We start from the raw sequence: 17,928 nt of genomic DNA, 5'->3' as shown, positions 1-17,928 counted from the left end.
CTTCGTCCCACCCTAAGGGAAATTGTTTGCGCGATTGGGCCGATACTGTATATAGCTAAGGATGAAGCTGGCAATAATCAAGGTAATAGTTTTTGCATTGCATGGAATAGAGAAGTTGAAACCCCTAAATCACTAGAGGTGGATTTAGGTGAATTAGGAAAGTTGGAGTTGAAGCTGAAGTTTGGTCCTTTTCCCGGTGCATGCTTCAAATGTGGGGGTTTCGGACATATTGCTAGGAACTGTGGTAAAGAAAACCTGGCGAGAGCAGAGGGTGAAAACTTGGATAAGTTAGAGAGTGAGAGGAAAAGGGGAGAGGTGGAGGGAGGAAAGGGTAAAGGCCTAGTGGACAAGGGTAAAAATATTGAGGATTCTAGGGGAGAGGGTGGATGGAAGATAGTAAAGGGGAAAATGAATGTGAGACAAGCTAAGGATGAGGCTAGGAAAAAAGCAAGTGGGGGCGGGATAGCGAATAACCAGGGTAGCAATCAATCTGGTGGCTTAAGTCTTGTGATGTGTTCTAATCCTTTTGATCCATTAGGGGATGATGATAGTGGAACTTCAACATTTCAGAAATTTAATTGGAAGGTGGAGGAAGCTTGAAAGGGGATTCAAAAAGAAGGGGATCAAGGGGGTAGTGGAGAAGAGGTAGAAATGGTTCTTGAGACTTCCCTCTCATAAATTCTATTAAAATAAGGGTCAAACACCATATTAGAGAATTTGGAAAAATCCCAATTCCCATTTTGCAAGATTGTAAAAAAGGGAAAATGGTGAACCTTTTTAAACTTTTGTCAAACCCCCCTCATGTGACATATCATTGGAAAGAGCTTAAACAGTAGGTTCTAAATGCACATTCTCCAACAACTTTCGAGTTTGTATGCTTATGACACACCACAAAGTAGATTAAAAAGAAAATTCCCAAACTCTTGGGATTTTTCCAAATTCTCTAATATGGTAATAGTGGGTGTTCGTGGAATATTAAGGGGGTAAAGAATAAAAGGAAGAGTAATGTTATTTGGAATCTGATTAAGGAGTGGGATTTGTCTATTTTTTCCATCCAAGAACATAATTTGTTTGGGACTAAAGTTTTGAGAAAGGATAAGTTCAAGGATTGGACTATTTTGTATGGGGTGTGAAAGGTGGGTTTAGTGGTGTCAAGAATATTTTTAAAAATAGCATCTGTCCTATTATTATAGCTAATCACCCTAATGGAAGGATTTCGATAGTAGAAATTGATTTGGAAGGAGAGAAGATCTAGATAGTTAGCTTATATGGAGCTCACAACCATAAAGTAAGGAGTGGATAGCCAACTTGAACTATCAGGGTCACTCATGGGGGACTTTAATATGGTACAAGAACAAAGGGATATATGTGGGGGAGTACTGTGGTGATGGGTCATGAAAAGGTGAAATGCGAAGGGCTAAGAGGTAAGTTAGGTTTGAGAGATGGTTGGGAGATGGGGGATTGGAACTCTGATATGGGGCATACCTATTTTAGCTTGCAATACTTTGGTTCTTCATCTAGAATTGATAGGGTTTTCTTCAGCTAGCAAGCCACTTGGAGGTATAAGCTGGAAAGATAAAGTGTTTTCGCATGCCCCTCTAAAAGTAGTTGGGTCCCCACTATGCAAGATGCTATGTTCTAAATGAAAAGAGGTGTTGGAACTCATGGTATGGTATGGATGTGGCAGAGCTTCAAAGAATTCTTTATTGCGCTTAGGGATATGGTGGACTCATAAGATCAATCCCCCTTAGCCTTACAAGAGCCTAGAATAGCCAAAAGATAATAAGGCATTGAAAAGATTTAACGATTGCATCAGTGGGATGGAAAGAGCCAGAGCAATTCGAGATGGATCTTGCCCCCTCTAACGGAGAAGCACAACTGGTCAAGTATGTGTTGGAGGAAGTGCAGAAGGGTTGGATATCCACTATTGTGGATGATACTTGTCGGATCAACGATTGATCCTGGTTTAATGGCTCTAAGCTAGACAAAGGCATAAGTAGAGTTTTATACAGTGCCTTGAGGGTAAGTGAAGATAATGTCACTCACTGTAACATAATATGGAGAGTGAATTGGAGCCCTAATTGTTGGTGGAGAAGGAAGTAGAAGGCAATATGGGAAATGGAAATACCTACCAAATCTCAAGTGTTCTGCCTATGGAGAATTTGTATGGGAGCTTTGCCCACTGGCTCTAAATTGATTCAAAGGAACTTCACAAGTGGATGCTTCTCGAGATGCATGACTGCCTTGGAAGATGGGAAACATACATTTTGGGATTGCCTTACTATTAGAGTAGCTTGGGTCAAAATTGGGAAATGGGTCCAGAATTGTCTAGGAGTGTATGGCCAATGGGGGGACTGGTTGTTTGGCATATTGACAGCTAATGATGGACATGTGGATGTGATCTTTAATATCATCAGGTGCTGTTGTTTATGGGAAATCTGGAATTCCAGAAACTGCATTGTGTTTCAGAAAGCTTGTGATACAAGGATTGATATTAGTGGATTGATGCATAAATGTATTTGTATGTGCTGGTCTATATGTTTGATTAACAGAATCAGTGGAGTTGAGCTGTTTCAACTGATTTAGTCTCTGCAATGTGCTATCATCTGAGCCTTCTCCATGGGGGGTCAGTTGCACACATACTGGGATGTGCCTAACTTATGGGATATTGTTGTGCAAGGTCTCTCAGAAGGCAAAGGGTGAAGACCAAGACAACCTAGTATGGTCCTAGAACAAAGAGGTGGTATAAGAAGGTCAAACAAGCTAGCTACATTTTTGTGGTATTGATTGAAAATCCAGTGGGGTCTAGACCAATATTAAAATATGGTTTCAAAAAGGGGAGATGAAGGGTGAGATCTTGAAAAAACAGACCCCTAGGGCTTGCACATCTGAAGCTTTGATTGAGGCTTGTATCTTGCTGGGATATCATTTATCTTGGGGTGAATCTTCGTTGATTTCAGAGGATGATAGATAGGATTTGATGTAATGGTGACTCTTATGCTGATGTTGATGTTGTTAAAGGCTGAGTGTAGGCATGGAAAGTTTTTTTTCCCTTTTATAATATATATATTATTGGTAAAAAAACTTAGGAAAAGACTTGCCCCTTTGTGGTTATACTAACGTTGAAGAAGTTTATGTAAAGTTTTCTTTTTCCTTTTATAATATATATATTATTGGTCAAAAAAACTTATAGTGCAAGGAAAAGACTTGCCCTTTTGTGGTTATACAGAAGACGTGAAAGACTTTCCATGGGCTCCTTTCTACACGTGTGAAAGACTTTGGGGAAAAGACTTATAGTGCAAGGAAAAGCCTTGCCCTTTTGTGGTTATACAGAAGACGTGAAAGAGATTCCATCGGCTCCTTTCTACACCTATGAAAGACTTTGGGGAGCCAGCGCGCTGAAGACTTTGGGAAGTTTGCGATACGCTGATTTAAGGCTTTGGTCGAGGAGAGTGTTAAAGCTTGCAAATGAGAACATCAACGTTTCACTGTTAAATTTCACAAAATTTCTAACACATAGGTGAGGCTCCGCTGTAGGGGAAGCTCATCGTGGCTATGGGAAGCTGCCCTTGTGATCATCATCATCATCTACTCCTGCTGCAGTTGCTGTTGATATCATCATTAGCATTATCATTATGTGTGCCCATCTTCTCGCTTAGCTTTGATTACAATCCGTTGGGAACGTCGACGCAATCCCTTGTAGCTGCCGAAGGCGATGTCTTTTTTCAGCCCAGCTCTGTGGAGCTAACCTGGAGCCACAACAACAGCCCGCAGTGGTGTGCAGGCCGTTTATACAACTCGGAGAAGCTTTTCCTTTGGGACGAGGCCAGCGGCGAGACGGCCTCTTTCAACTGCTCCTTTCAATTTGCAATCCGACGGAACAGCGCAAGCACTTCCGGCCCAGCCGACGGCCTAGCCTTCCTCCTGTTCAGCCCAAACTCTGTCGAGCTGCCCGAGAACGGCGCCGGCGCCTGGTTCGGCTTGTTCAACCAGTCCAACAACGGCAGCACCTCTAACCACATCGTCGCCCTAGAATTCGACACCTACAAAAACCCTGACTTTCTCGACCCCAGCCAAAACCACATTGGCGTCGATGTTAACAACATCATCTCAAGCTACTCCGTCAATCCCGATTTCAATTTTTCAGAATCAACCTCTGTCTACGCCTGGATAGACTACTCTAGCTCACAAAACTTGCTGGAAGTGTATGCTACCAACCTGTCCAGCACAAAGCCCAGCTCCCCACTACTCTTATTCGGCATCAACTTGACCATTTATTTGCCCGAGTATGTGTACGTTGGGTTCTCGGCTGGCACTGGGTTGGGATTTCAAAACCATTCTGTGCTTTCATGGAGCTTCCGTAGTACAAGTATTGGCGTACCGGCCGCACCTCCGCCGCCCAATAGCAGCTCCAAAACTGGCGTAGCCGCCGCAGCCCCGCCGCCCAATAGCAGCTCCAAAACTGGCGTAGCCGCCGCCACCCCGCCGCCCAATAGCAGCTCCAAAACTAGCGTAGCCGCCACACCCCCGCCGCCCAATAGCAGCTCCAAAACTGGTTTGTTTGTCGGATTGGGTTTTGGGGCTTTGATCATTTTGACACTTGTGACGTTGTTTGTCCTTCTTGTAGCAAGACGAAAAGGGAGGAAAATTAAGCGCAGATCTAACAATATTCCGTCAGGGTGGGATGTTGTGGCCGGCGGTTTGCCTCCCTTTTCCCCTGCTAATTGTGGACCTCGGAAGTTTACCTACAGGGAGCTGAGCATCGCCACCAAGCAGTTTAGCCACGCCCAGCTTCTAGGGCAAGGCGGATTTGGGCCTGTGTACAAAGGGGTTCTGTCCGAGGATGGAAGTGAGGTTGCTGTCAAATGCGTCTCTCAGAAATCTACGCAAGGCGAGAAGGAATTCTTTGCAGAGGTGAGCATTATCAGCCGCATACGGCATCGACATCTGGTGCAGCTGAGGGGGTGGTGCCGTGACAAGGGCAATCTCCTGCTGGTGTACGAGCTTCTGCCGAATGGCAGTTTGGACAGTTATCTCTTCGGCAAGGTGGGAGCTGCTTCTACGCTCGACTGGACCACCAGGTGAAAAAAAACATCCCAAATCCTGCTCGTATGAATCATATTTAAATAGCCTGTAAAATCGCCTTGATCAAGTTATCACGCTGACAGATACCGCATCGTGTGTGGGTTGGGATCTGCCTTGCAATACCTGCACGAGGAGTGCGAGAAGGTGATCGTGCACCGCGACATCAAGGCCAGCAACGTGATGTTGGACTCTAACTTCAATGCAAAATTGGGTGACTTCGGGCTGGCACGGCAGTTAGGGGAGGAGGCGGAGTGGCGTACGACAATGGCTGCCGGAACGCGGGGCTATATGGCGCCGGAATGCTACAGCAGGGGGAGGGCAACTGCGGAATCTGACGTGTACAGCTTCGGGGCGGTACTTCTGGAGGTGGCGTGCGGGCGGCCGCCGGTGGATACCAGCCTACCGGCGGACTACGAAGACCGACTGCATAACTGGGCGTGGGCGCTCCACGCTAAGGGCGAGCTGAGCGAGGCAGCGGACACCAGGCTGAACGGCGCCTTTGATGAGGAGCGACTGCACCGGGTGCTGATCATAGGGTTGGCGTGTTCCCATTCGGACCCAAAATTGCGGCCCACCGTCCGGCTGGCTCTGGACGCGTTGGAGGGACGCGCGCCGCTGCCAAGCATCCCAACCTCCGAGCAGCTGGCCTACTCGGCGCCTCCCAAGGGCCTCATCACCACCGATACTTCCTCTTCGACGCCGCCCGAGATCCACCTTTGTGAGAAGTCGCCCTGGACGGCCGCTTGGTAGCAATACCTCTAGTAAACTTATGAGACTCTCTAGAAAAAGTTGTATTATTTGATTTTTAATTTTCTTTTCGGGGAGAAGACTCTAAGATTATATTAAAAGTAGGAAAGGAATTACATAAAGCTTTTTGTCAAGAAGCTTAACTTTAAACATGAAACAAACTTCCAAGGACAAATAAGATCTATACGATGGGTTGCACTTCAATATCTCTTAGACTAACATTCGCCATTTCTCTTTCTTTTTCTTCAATCACAACTTCAGCAACCTCACTAGAGAGATCTACATCAGTTTTCATCTTACTCGTTTGATTGGCCTCAAGTTAAGCAATTTCTGCCATTAGCTTGGCTTGTGTGTCTTTGAGTGATGTTCTCATTTACACATTCAAAAGTATCTTCGATCGACACATTCAAAAGTATCTTCGATCGAGGCATTGGATCACCTTTGCTTGCCCTGAAAAACACACAAATTCATGTTTAACTATAAGATTGTAGCTCTAATGATATTCCATAGCCTCGTGGAGTAGCTTGTAGCATAACCTCGTGGGGTAGCTTGTAGCCTCGCCTAGAAGGATTTCTTTCTTGTGTAAACTTGCAGGATGAACAAAGATCCAATGCTATGAGCCCAATGAGAAAAATCTACACTCCTTTAGTGCTTAGGCATGTTATAAAAAGGTGGGGAATAGATTCCACATCATTAGGGGGCATTTGGACATATTTTGGGCCTTTTACTAATGAAAGTAATTAGTAACGGACCAATAGGAATAGAGGATTGTGTACATTTGGTCTCCTTTGAATATAGGGAGGGAGACTAGGCTATAGGGAGGGGGACTAGGCTTTCAGTACTAATAATTACACTTGTCCCTTTAAAAAAGTAGGGGGTTTAGGGTAGGTATGGTCCCACCATTTTTCGTGGCTCAAAAAATCCTTAAAATTTTTAAATTTTCGAGATCCCCCCAAAACTCACATTGCCCCCCAAAAACCCATCTCAAATTTCATTGTAATCAAAAATTTCATTTTCAAGTCCGCTTTCCCTCTTGAACGTCCAAATTTCATTTTCAAGTTCGCTTTCCCTCTTGAACGTCCAAATTAAACTCTTCTTCCCTTTCTCTTCCATCTCTATCTCATTTGCCCAACCCTAATTAAACCATCAAAGCCCGAAACCCTAAACTTTCTTCTCCATCTTAATCTCCCTTCCTTCTCAGAGCTCCATCTCTTTCATCTTCAAGGCTCCCATAAAACCCTAGTCTGCACATCTCTTTCCTTTTTACTCTAAACCTAATCTTTCTACTCTAGCTTCCAAGAAGATATGGTCGCACCAAGAAGACCAAAAGACGAGATTGAGGAGATATCCTTGCACAACAAGAAGGACGATGATGGTGCTTGGTGGTGGGAGAGGCATTTCGTAAGAGCGCTTGGGTTTATCTACAACCTGCTGCAATCGGGCCTCATCGAGTTCGACGGTGAAATGTACTAGAGCACCATTGGAAAGGTCGTTTACAAGGCTTCAAGAAGGCAAGCAATGGAAAACTAGTGGCCACGGTACAACATGTTTACATAGCACGAGATATCCATCTTCACCAACAAACTCAATTTCCATACAATTGTATCGCAGGTAGAAAGGGGCATGTGAGATTTTGTGACAGAGATGTTTCAATCTAAGTCAACTTATTTCTTATTTTTTGCTGATATTTTTCCTTCAAACATGGTAGAGCAGCAGCCATTGGAAAGCCTTACCGGAACATTTCAATCATTGCATGCAGACATTGGTCAGGCAATGTTTTCTTGTAAAACAAGTGCAGAACTTCTTCTTAAGGAAAAGGTCTTCTTTTACCGGCACTCTTATTTGGTGCCAAAGTAGGACGGTGGGTTTGGTAAGCTACAGATAATCACATCTCCACCCCTATCTTCTATAGAATGGCCAATTCCATATGCTTGGACTACTGTAATGGTCATGAAATCAAAGATGCTTTGTGATATACAATGGGTCTTTGAAGTTTGCAAAACCCTCTCGATCTGTGAGTCTTATAGTTGGGTATACCCAATACATCTTTTTGCCAAGATGTTCAATCAATTTTGTTTCTCACAAACACCTACCATGTTTGTGTGCAAGAAGGTATTAGGTGATGACATGATAGGCTTGCATGGAGACCAGTGGAGGACTATAGAAGGGATACATAAGGATGACACATTCAAGTGCAATATAGTAGAATCTAGTGTCTCATTTCGGTATCTCAAAGCTCGTGCCACACTACACATACGCTTCTATTATGAGCGGTGGATGAAAAAGAATAGTTGTTGGGTCCCAATGCAGGCACATGAACAAGTTGTTTTGCCTCTCGACATATGCGTTTGGTTGCCTAGTGGTGCAATGGAAGTTGTAGGTGACTTAAATTCCATCAACAGCTTGAAATCCAAAGAAAATACATACTTCTCTATATATGGCAGCAAAACAAAGCAGGTACTCGGACTAACTCCCTGGAAATAAGGAGCAGGGTCCTCTTCAGACCTCGACAGGTCAATCAGGATAGTTGATACCAAAGGATCACAAATATATACTTGCTTTGCCTGGTCTGGCAAAAGCTCTTTCAACAGTACCCTGCAGATTGAATTAAAAACATTAGGAAAGGGAAAAAGAAATCAAAATAAGAAAGCATTCAAAAAAAGGCGAAGACTACACACCTTAAACAAGTAAGCACAATATTGTCATTGATCTCTCTATTCTTTTTAACAAGCATATAAACATTCGTTGGAGCGTTATGGAGGTACTCCCCTTGCTCAATGTTGTACGAAACATTTCATATAATCTGACTAGGCACCGCCTTAAGTCTGTCGTTATTCTCTCCCTCCAACTTTAGAAGATACTCCTCCCTATCGACATTCTCTTCTAATAATGTATCCTTTCCCTTCAGATCTGCCCCGTTTACAAGCCTCTTAAGCCCTTGGATGACCTGGTGTTGTCACCTCTTCAATAACCACCTTGTCAAAAGCCCTGTTCCTCTTCAAAGCAGGAGGAATGGAGAGGCTTTCTGATGCCTTCCTATCCGTTGAATGGTAGAGGTCGCATGAACTTATCATACCTATATCTAACTCTGCTTACTAATGTCATGTCCTTGTCCATTAGTGTGACCCTCCTCGCATGGGCAGCACAAATGTTACTATCATTTAATAAGTCTATAAATAAGTCCTCGCATAACTCTTGAAGACATGCGAGGGTGCTACTCTGCCATTTAAAGTAACCTTTCCACTTTATTCTGTCGCTTATGGATTTGACAATCCTCAAGAAATGAGCTTTGGTGATGAGGAGATTGATAGCCGCCCGCGCCTTCCTTATCTCCACAAACATTTTTCTTTGCCTCTGCAAAGTGACCCTGGCCTTTGAAATGTTCCTGCTGATGCTGGGTTTGACATCAGGAAGCATAGGTTCACTTTGCGACATCCTTTGGAATTTTCTCTAGAGAAATATCTGGAACCGAAACTAGATTCGACACTGGATCGGGCACTGAAACTGGCTCTGGCACTGAAACTCTCCTGATGGTTTGTTTTGTGCGCGCCATTATAACACTAGAAAAGAGAAGGCAGAGTAATTAATTAGCCAAGTCACACGACCACCACCACGCGATAAGTGGAATCCAACTGTGGACCAACGTTCTTTTTGCACGGTGAACAAAACAAGAACTTATCAATACAATTTTCAGTCCACGAAGCGATATTTCAATTCGAAAACATGGAGAATAGATATATCACACCATGAACGAAATCAGTGAAAGCAAAGGGGAATCTCTTATCAATAAAATTCACCCAACCATCCATGGAGTGATATGTCGATTCGATTTCACATGGAGAATAGCCATATCGCACCGTGAATGAAATCAGCGAAAGAAAAGGGGAAGAGAGAACTTATCAATAAAATTCACCCAACCATCCACGGAGCGATATGTCGATTCGAAAACATGGAGAACTGCCATATCGCACCGTGAACAAAATCAGTGAAAGAAAAGGGGAAGAGAGAGAAAAAGTTACAGGTGCTTGAAACAAGGGCTGGGATGGATGGATTGCGCGAGCTGCACGAGCAAAGTGTGGAGAAATGCAATTGGAAAAAATTATGAAAAAAAATAGTGGAAGAAAAAAGCATGGAAAAGAAAATATTTCTCCTTTTTATAAAGCAAAACGCAATCATGATGTTGACTACGTCAGCCCTACACATGGCAATTCGTGAATCGACGATGATGTAAGCCCTTCGAAGAGTGGCGTTCGATCCTCAATCATGTGATGTCAGCCCTATTATTTGACCTATATAAAGATGGTGCGAGTTTTTTTCTGCTTTTCTCTGCGTTCAAAATTTTCTCGCTTTCCATGCCGTCCACGGTGCGAGTCAACTTTTTCCACAGCCATATCGTCCATGGTGCGATAGGTGCATTCCTACGTCGTTGTTTTTCCCTTATCGCACGGTGAGCGGATTCTACCCGGATCAGAGAAGCGATGGAGGTTAAGGGTTCTCACTTGTACAATGCTGCAAATGATGTGGATGATTTATTGCTAGAGGAGATTAAGGACGAGCCTAGCGCCACAGAGCATCTCTTTGATCTGTTGATGAGGGCTAGGCAAGAGAAATCCCTTTGCCATGTAGAGCCTGTGTTCAACATTCCTTTCAGTTCTGGAGGAGATTATCAAGGACATGGTAAGGACATCCCTGGAGGGAGAGTGGACAGACTATTGCAGGTTGGTCGGTGGAGGGAGCGTCTCTTATGGGTCCATTACGTATGTCCACATGTCAAGCCTCACAGTCACCTCGTCTAAGAATTCAAGCATGTCGAAGAGGTGGGACACTTACTCAGATGATCAACGTATCAAGATTTGTGTTGACATGTGCCCAGTGCATGGCAGGAAATGCAGGTTGCTAGAATATCATTTTGGGTTTGTTGCCTAGCTCTTTCTTCATGCTGATAAGGAGGATTACACAAAAGAGGAGCTCAAAGGAAGGATTGATAAGTCAGAATAGTCTTTTATTTCAAGTGCTCAGTCTGCAGAAGAAGAGGTCTTGGACCTTGTGTCTGAGAAGGAGGAGGAACTTCTCAGCACAAATTTTGATGTGGCAGAGTTTAAGGCCTCCACCATGTCATCCGTCCATGGGGAGCGATTGACGTCCAATTTTGTCATGCCTGGGCTACTGTCCTTCCTAATTAATGGGAAGTATTACCTCCTCCTCTCCCACATTCAAAAACTCTACAATTTTAGGGAGGATTACTGTCTTGCTATAATAGCAGATAGTTGTGAAGTTGCATCCAGTGTTCTCGATGTAGAGAATGAGCATAAGGATGAATTTCTCGCATTGGACATAGAAGTGACATAAAACATCTTAGAGGCCCTAGAAGCAATGTCCTTGTACTTTAAAAAAGCCAAGGAGAATGAAGCTTCTCTTCCTTCAGAGGAAGAATTTCAAGCCCTTCAGCAGGATATGGGCGTTTCTGAGTTTGGTAAGGAACCTATTCCCGAACTTGACCAGGAAAATGAAGAGGGCTCCATTAACCTTTGGGATGCAGTGAAGTTGGAGGATATGAGAACCAGAAGGTAAATTATTGCTTCTGTTACCTAAATTAATTATTTCTTTAGCTTGTCTAGTTGAATTCTTATTGCTTCAGTCTGTTTGAATTATTTCTTACTTTAGTTTGTCTAGTTTAATTCTTATTGCTTCAGTCTGTTTGAATTATTTCTTACTTTAGTTTGTTCTTTCCTGGTTCTTTGTTAATGCAGATAGAGCTTGATGATGCCGATGGATTTCTTGGACGAGGTGGTGCTGGTCGTGCAAGAGTTGGGCAAGATGCCGCTCTTGCACACTACGTCTCTTCTATCAACAAAAATATATTTATTATATATCATAGCAAGTACTCCAGGGATGCAGAGATTCCACTCCTTACACTGAAAGCCCTATCTAGGTATACAGGGTATGCATTTATACCTTATAATATACATAAAGTCATGCTTATAGAGAAGTGTGTTGCCATCCGTATCTTTGGATACGGCCCTGGTTTTTGGCCTTCTCGAGCAGGTTATTTTCTATGTTATTCAAGCTATGTCCTAGGTGCAGGAGTGGAGGATGTAAAGTCACTCAAGGGCTATAGCCGTAAGAGGTTTTTGCGTTATAGAGGGAAAATGCCTAACGAAGAGGAGGAGCAAGAAGAGAAGAGACTCAAGAGCAATTAGCTCTTTTCGTTGTAAATATTTTCACTGTAAATCTTCAATATAATGGAATGGTGCAATTATTTTTTATTTTCAAGTCAAAAAGCTTTACAACTTTCTTCCTAAGTCAAAAATGTTTACAACTTTATTCCAAATACTTTCAATTTCAAAGTGCTGTTTCTACTTTCAAATTCTTCCTATGTGTCTTCGTGATCTCCATGCTGCATGACGTGCTAGTCCTGTGCCAGCTTTCCATTATAGTGGCCGGGTGTTTTTAAAATATACTCCTCTAGCTTGATAGTGAGATTTCTCCATTCCTTGTGTGCTCCACATGTCCAGAGAACCATACTCATTCATGAAGTATGCACCATAAGCATAAAGAATGTGCTGCAAAAAAATTAAGAGAGTCAGTAGTTATTCATACTCGTTTCTTAATATCCAGTAGGAAGGAGCAAATGTGTTTACCATGTAGTGCATAATGTTGGTTTCACCCCATGTATCAACCATAGACTTCGTAAAATTAGAAAGCTCGTCTTGAAATTTTTGTCGCTCCTTTATGGTTGTCCTGCTTTTGGTCAAAAGTTTCACCATCTTATTGAAGTCAGGCCAAACCTTCTCACGTAGAATTACAAGGCTTGAATTGGTGCAGTCAAATGTTATACATTTGCATAAATCCTTCCACAAGTTCCAAGGCTTGGTTGAATCCTTGGCATTTTGTGGCTTCTCCAAAAAATGTCTTACTTTATTTCCACTCATGGACACTTGTTGTGCAGCCTCATGATTCATGCCAGAGGTCTTTTTGTTAACAATAATCTACACATTGCCACCATGGCACCCAATTGAGTTGAGTAGTTGCTCTACTTTATGAAGAGCTTCTTCTTGTCATTCTTTGCCTTGCATGGTAAATGCATAATCTATGTGACACTTGAGCAAATGGTCAAACACACGCATGAATGCATGCAGTGTACAGAAGTGGACATTCTTCAGGTCAAATGGAATTATAGGATTCCATTTTGGGTCTCTCAAATGCCTATTTGGCACAGCTAGCATGTTGGCGGACAAGACACCTCCAACCCAATTGCCAGCAACATTGTCCATGGGGTCGTACTCAATATCTTGATTCTCAAGCATCCTCTTCTTTCCTGACTTTTGTTTGTTTTCCCTCACCATTCTCATGCACCACGGACAAGGATTTGGGGTGTTGGCACCTTCTGGACACCCAAGCAAGCACTTTATTGTCTTCAGGTGACCCCCCAAATGCCAATCTACTGTGTAAGTGCCCTTGCCCTCTACCTCAAGTTTTTCTCCCTGAATCTATGCTTTGATGACAATGGTAATCCAGGGTATCCTATCCAAGCTAGAACTTCATGTGTCTCTTTTGGTACTTCAAATGCCCCAAGCCACCATATCTCTTTCTCAGATTGGAAACTATATGAGGGAAGGTCTAGCTTGCAAATCCTCTCCCTATTAGGAGTTTAGTTGATCTCAGTATTCCCCTCAAATGTGTCTTCACTGAGAAAAGATGATAAATAGAACTTTTTGCATATGTCATAGCCTCATTCATGAGTGTGATACTCATTCACTCTATCCTCTTTCCTTTCACAATTTGACACTCATCCATTTTCAACACAAAGCTAACTTTTTCACCTTGCATGACAAACAAAATTAAATAAGCTTTGATTTTTCATAGACTTTTTCAACTACTTTGCAGGAGATAAAAAATACTTACAATTATTAGGTAATCTATAGAATAAGATCATAACTTTCTAAAGACGTTGTAGATCAACAAATATATTGTTGAACTCGTTGTAAGGAACCATAATATTACCATTGTTGCCTCGCTTTTTTCCCGAAGCTCTAATGGTCAGCACATCATTGACGTAGTGGTACTCTCCAATCTTACGTTGCACATCTTCATTGCATATCTTCTTTGCTAATCTAACCTTCTTGGGGCAGGAAAAATATTTCGTGTGATCCCTTGTTTGCGAATTGTATCCTACAGTAATTGATGGAGAGCCTGGTATCCTTTTGTGCTTATGCCCACTTCATCGCATGCATTCTCAACTTCCTCAATGTGTAAAATGTTAGTTATATACAGTTAATGAAAAAAATCAAACAATAGATACACTCTGATAAGAATAACTTATAACCAAAATTCAAACAAACCTTGCTGCATGAATTCTTTGCTTGAGAGCACCATCACCAATTGCAAGTGTCTGAATGTTGTTCATTGTCCTCTTTCCCTCTCTGGCTCCCATGGGTGTGCTTTTCATATACGAGATTGTATCCTGTAACTTGAGGATCTGGTCCTCTTTCTCGTTGCCCTCTCTCTATAGCTGTAAAATATTATTCTGTGCAATTTCGAGAGCTTGTTGCACACTACTCAAAGTGACTTGCAAGATTTCTGAGTTTAGAAATTGAACCTTCCATGCATCACATATACTTAAGCGTTTGCTCGGGGGGTGCACTATATGGAAGCCCCTCCTACGACGTGCGTTCAAAGGGTATTTAAAAAACCCCTTATTTGTGAATTTTGAGCTAATAAAACTACCCCTTTTTCTTTATAGACTTACGGGTTTTTTTCCAAAGTACAATTAAAATACCCCTCTTGTAATTGTATTTCTGTAAATTTACCCAATATTTTGGATTAAAAAAACCCCACCTAATGATCGCACGTGGTAGACTTACATTTTTTGAGGTGCACCCCCCGAGAGCGTTTGCAATATCCAAGGAGCCCATTCTCACCCTCTCCAACAAAATTAATGAATGAGGATAGGTCTGTGAAAGGTGGAGAGAAATTTGAAGAAGGATCGTTAGGATATAAATACCCATCAACCCAAAGATCCACATTACAATGACCCTATTGTCTTCTTTCTTGCTTCTCCTGTGTGTTTAGACGTTCTTTTCTGATAGGTGCATATTCATTCAAGATGCGAATATGCAAGTCTACCTTCCTCACTCGTGATGAATTTGAGGTGTTTGTTATTTCTGTGAGTGCCATAGTAGACACAATGGAAGATGGTAGATAGCTTGGATCCCAAAGAGAAGCTTGAAAGCTGCAATGAGAGAAGGGCTTGGGAGGGAGAGAGAGAGAGAGAGAGAGAGAGAGAGAGAGAGAGAGAGAGAGAGAGAATCTTTTAGTTGTTGAGTGTCAGACAAAGAGGAGATGTGATAGTAATCAATGAAGAAAACTTTTTTTAGGTGGGTTTGCTATAAAATATAAATTTTAAATTGCTAGCCTATCTAAAAATTTAAATTTAAATTAAACTTTTTATTTTTTATGCATTTAAAAGAGAAAAAAAAACGTAAGTTTTCCTTGTCTTTTAATGACTTGATTTAGAATTTGTGGGAACTTCAAAAATGCAATGAAAGTGTATTAAATGAGATTGTCTTTTAATGACTGTTGATATGAAATTTAGAGGGAACTTCAAAAATGCAATGAAAGTGCATTAAATGTGATTGGAAGTTATTTTGAGATAATTATTTTGAATTGTAATAAAAAATATTTTTGGGACCCCTATATAGACGAGATTAATGATGTTTCGAGAGTTTTAGTGGCTAGAAAGAGAATCCTACAGTGATAATCCTAGAGAGGGAAGATTAGAGAGATCCCCTACTTTTAGGACCAAAAGTAGGCGTCATTATGAGGTTTGTCTCCTTAAGCCTCAATAAAATTAGTCTTAATTCCTTAAAATTAGGGATCCTTACACGGCTCTTTTTATGTTCAAATGCCCCCTAATGTCATACTTACACTTGGGACATAAATGGTCTCATTTCATAGCCATCGCATTTTATCTGGCAGGATGCAGGATGAACTGGTGCCATGAGCATAGTGAGAAAGTCCCACACTCCTTTATTACGTGGGCATGATATAAAAATCAGCTTGTTGGTCCTGAAAAACACACAAATTCATGTTTAACCATAAGATTGTTGCTCTAATGATATTCCATAGCCCCGTGGAGTAGCCTATAGCCTCTCCTAGAAGGATTTCTTTCTTGTGTAAACTTGCAGGATGAAGGATGAACCAGTGATATGAGTGCAGTGAGAAAGTCCCACACTCCATTGCTTAGGCATGATATGAACAGGTGGGGAATAGATTCCACATCATACTTACACTTGGGACATAAATGGTCTCTTGTGTCAATTTTCATAGCCATCACATTTTATCTTGTAGGATGCAGAATGAATTGGTGCTATGAGCATAGTGAGAAAGTCCCACACTCCTTTATTACTTGTGCATGATATAAAAAGGTGGGGAATAGATTCCACGTCACTTGGGACATAAATCGTCTCCTATATCAATTTTTATAGCCCTCTCATTTTATCTTGCTTTGATTTTTTCCAAACCTAACTAAGGTTTTTTATCTTGTCTACGAAAAATAAGATATCTTAAGTAAGCATATAGCATCATGCTAAATATAAAAATAGAATGGATCTAGAGTAGCAAAAACATAACCTCAAAATTTGTTCTAATCTTTTGTGTGAGCTACTTTCTCCTTGACTTTTCTTATCCTCAAAACTAGGATCACATGCTTCCATGCTAGATTTCTCCATAGAGGGCACTTTATTCCTCTATAAACTTACTATCATGGTAGAGGATACTTTACTCCTCTACTCAAGCCATAGAGGTTCCATGCTAGATTTTGCCATAGAGGACACTTTATTCTTCTATAGATTTACCATCACAGTAGAGGATACTTTACTCCTCTACACAAGCCATTGCGGTTCACATAGGAAATTCATATGTATCTTCCTTCACTTCCTTGCATGGGAAAATCATATATACAATGGTTTACTTTTAAGAGCTTCCTTGCATCTCCCTAAGTTGCATAAAAAAATACATTTGTGTCTTTTAAAGTTCCTCCAAAAGACCAAATACAATAAAAACTAGATCCCCAAAAGGATTGTGCAATGGTACTTGATTAATATGCAAGGAATCCCACACAAAGGTGTTAGAGGTGAAAATTATTATTGGCACTAACATTGGAGACAAAGTCTTCATTCGGAGGATAACTTTCATTCCAAGGACATTACCGCTTCCATTCGATATGTGATGGAGGAAGTTGCCTATTCGACTTATGGATGGCATAACAATAAACACATCACAAGGCCAATCAATCTCTCTTTTATGATTATACTTGGCAACTCCAGTGTTTAGTCATGGGTAATAATATGTTGCTTTCTCAGATGTGCGATCATCAAGTATTTCTTCAAGATACTGCATGTGAGACCAAATTATTTGAGTCGTCCAGAGATAGATAGTACTACTAATGTTGTATACAAGCACTACAAGACAATGCTGCCATACACGCGTTTCATACACGCGATAAATTACGGGTGCGTGTATGGTCGCGCATGTATTTGAATGGAATCGGACGCGTGTATTTTGGCATTTAAATTCGCGTGTATATTGGCATCTATCAGCACGTGTATATACACGCAATAATACACGCATCAATACACGCATTAATACACGCATCAATACACGCTTGGTAAAGAAAAACTGAATTCCTTTACAAAATTAAAAACTATTTTCTTTAAACCATCTCATAGTACATTACAGTATATATCATTACACAATCCCACTACATGCATTTACAACAATGAAATATATTCAAAAATAAACCATGAGATGATAATTAAAAGACAACACATACAATAGAAATGTCATCAATTTAGAACGATACAGTGACGGATTGGTTAGGGTTCGATCTCATCTTCAATAAGATCCATCCTTGCCAAACGATCAACATCAATATCCATTTGATCAATTTGTAAGGCTACGATTAAATTTATTCCACTATCGATATTCTGTCCATTGATAATGGTATCGATGTCCTGATCATCCTCATCAACATCACCATCATCCTCAATGGTAGGGTCATTCTCATGATCATGAGAAATGGCATGCTCATCCTCA

At 41.5% G+C, this 17,928-nt stretch overlaps 1 protein-coding gene across 1 annotated transcript; it reads left to right on the top strand.

Annotated features, from left to right (window-relative positions):
* The first annotated feature begins 3,358 nt into the window (after nt 1-3,358).
* LOC147606575 (L-type lectin-domain containing receptor kinase VIII.1-like) lies at nt 3,359-6,007 on the top strand. Its single transcript, XM_086792055.1, has 2 exons — nt 3,359-5,081; nt 5,169-6,007. Exons 1-2 carry the CDS (start codon nt 3,556-3,558, stop codon nt 5,833-5,835), a joined length of 2,193 nt encoding a protein of 730 aa, XP_086648181.1. The 5' UTR covers nt 3,359-3,555; the 3' UTR covers nt 5,836-6,007.
* The last annotated feature ends 11,921 nt before the right edge of the window (nt 6,008-17,928 follow it).

This window comes from Cibotium barometz, chromosome 57 (genome assembly GCF_041138505.1).
Source record: "Cibotium barometz isolate CiBa-2024 chromosome 57, ASM4113850v1, whole genome shotgun sequence".
Classification (NCBI taxonomy): domain Eukaryota; kingdom Viridiplantae; phylum Streptophyta; class Polypodiopsida; order Cyatheales; family Cibotiaceae; genus Cibotium; species Cibotium barometz.
This window is presented reverse-complemented; position numbering and strand designations above follow the sequence as displayed.

Bases quoted from the DNA above. Each gene is read 5' to 3' on its own strand.
- LOC147606575 (XM_086792055.1), top strand. From the start codon at position 3,556: ATGGGAAGCTGCCCTTGTGATCATCATCATCATCTACTCCTGCTGCAG. The intron at 5,082-5,168 runs GTGAAAAAAAAC...TCACGCTGACAG, and splicing joins ACGCTCGACTGGACCACCAG to ATACCGCATCGTGTGTGGGT.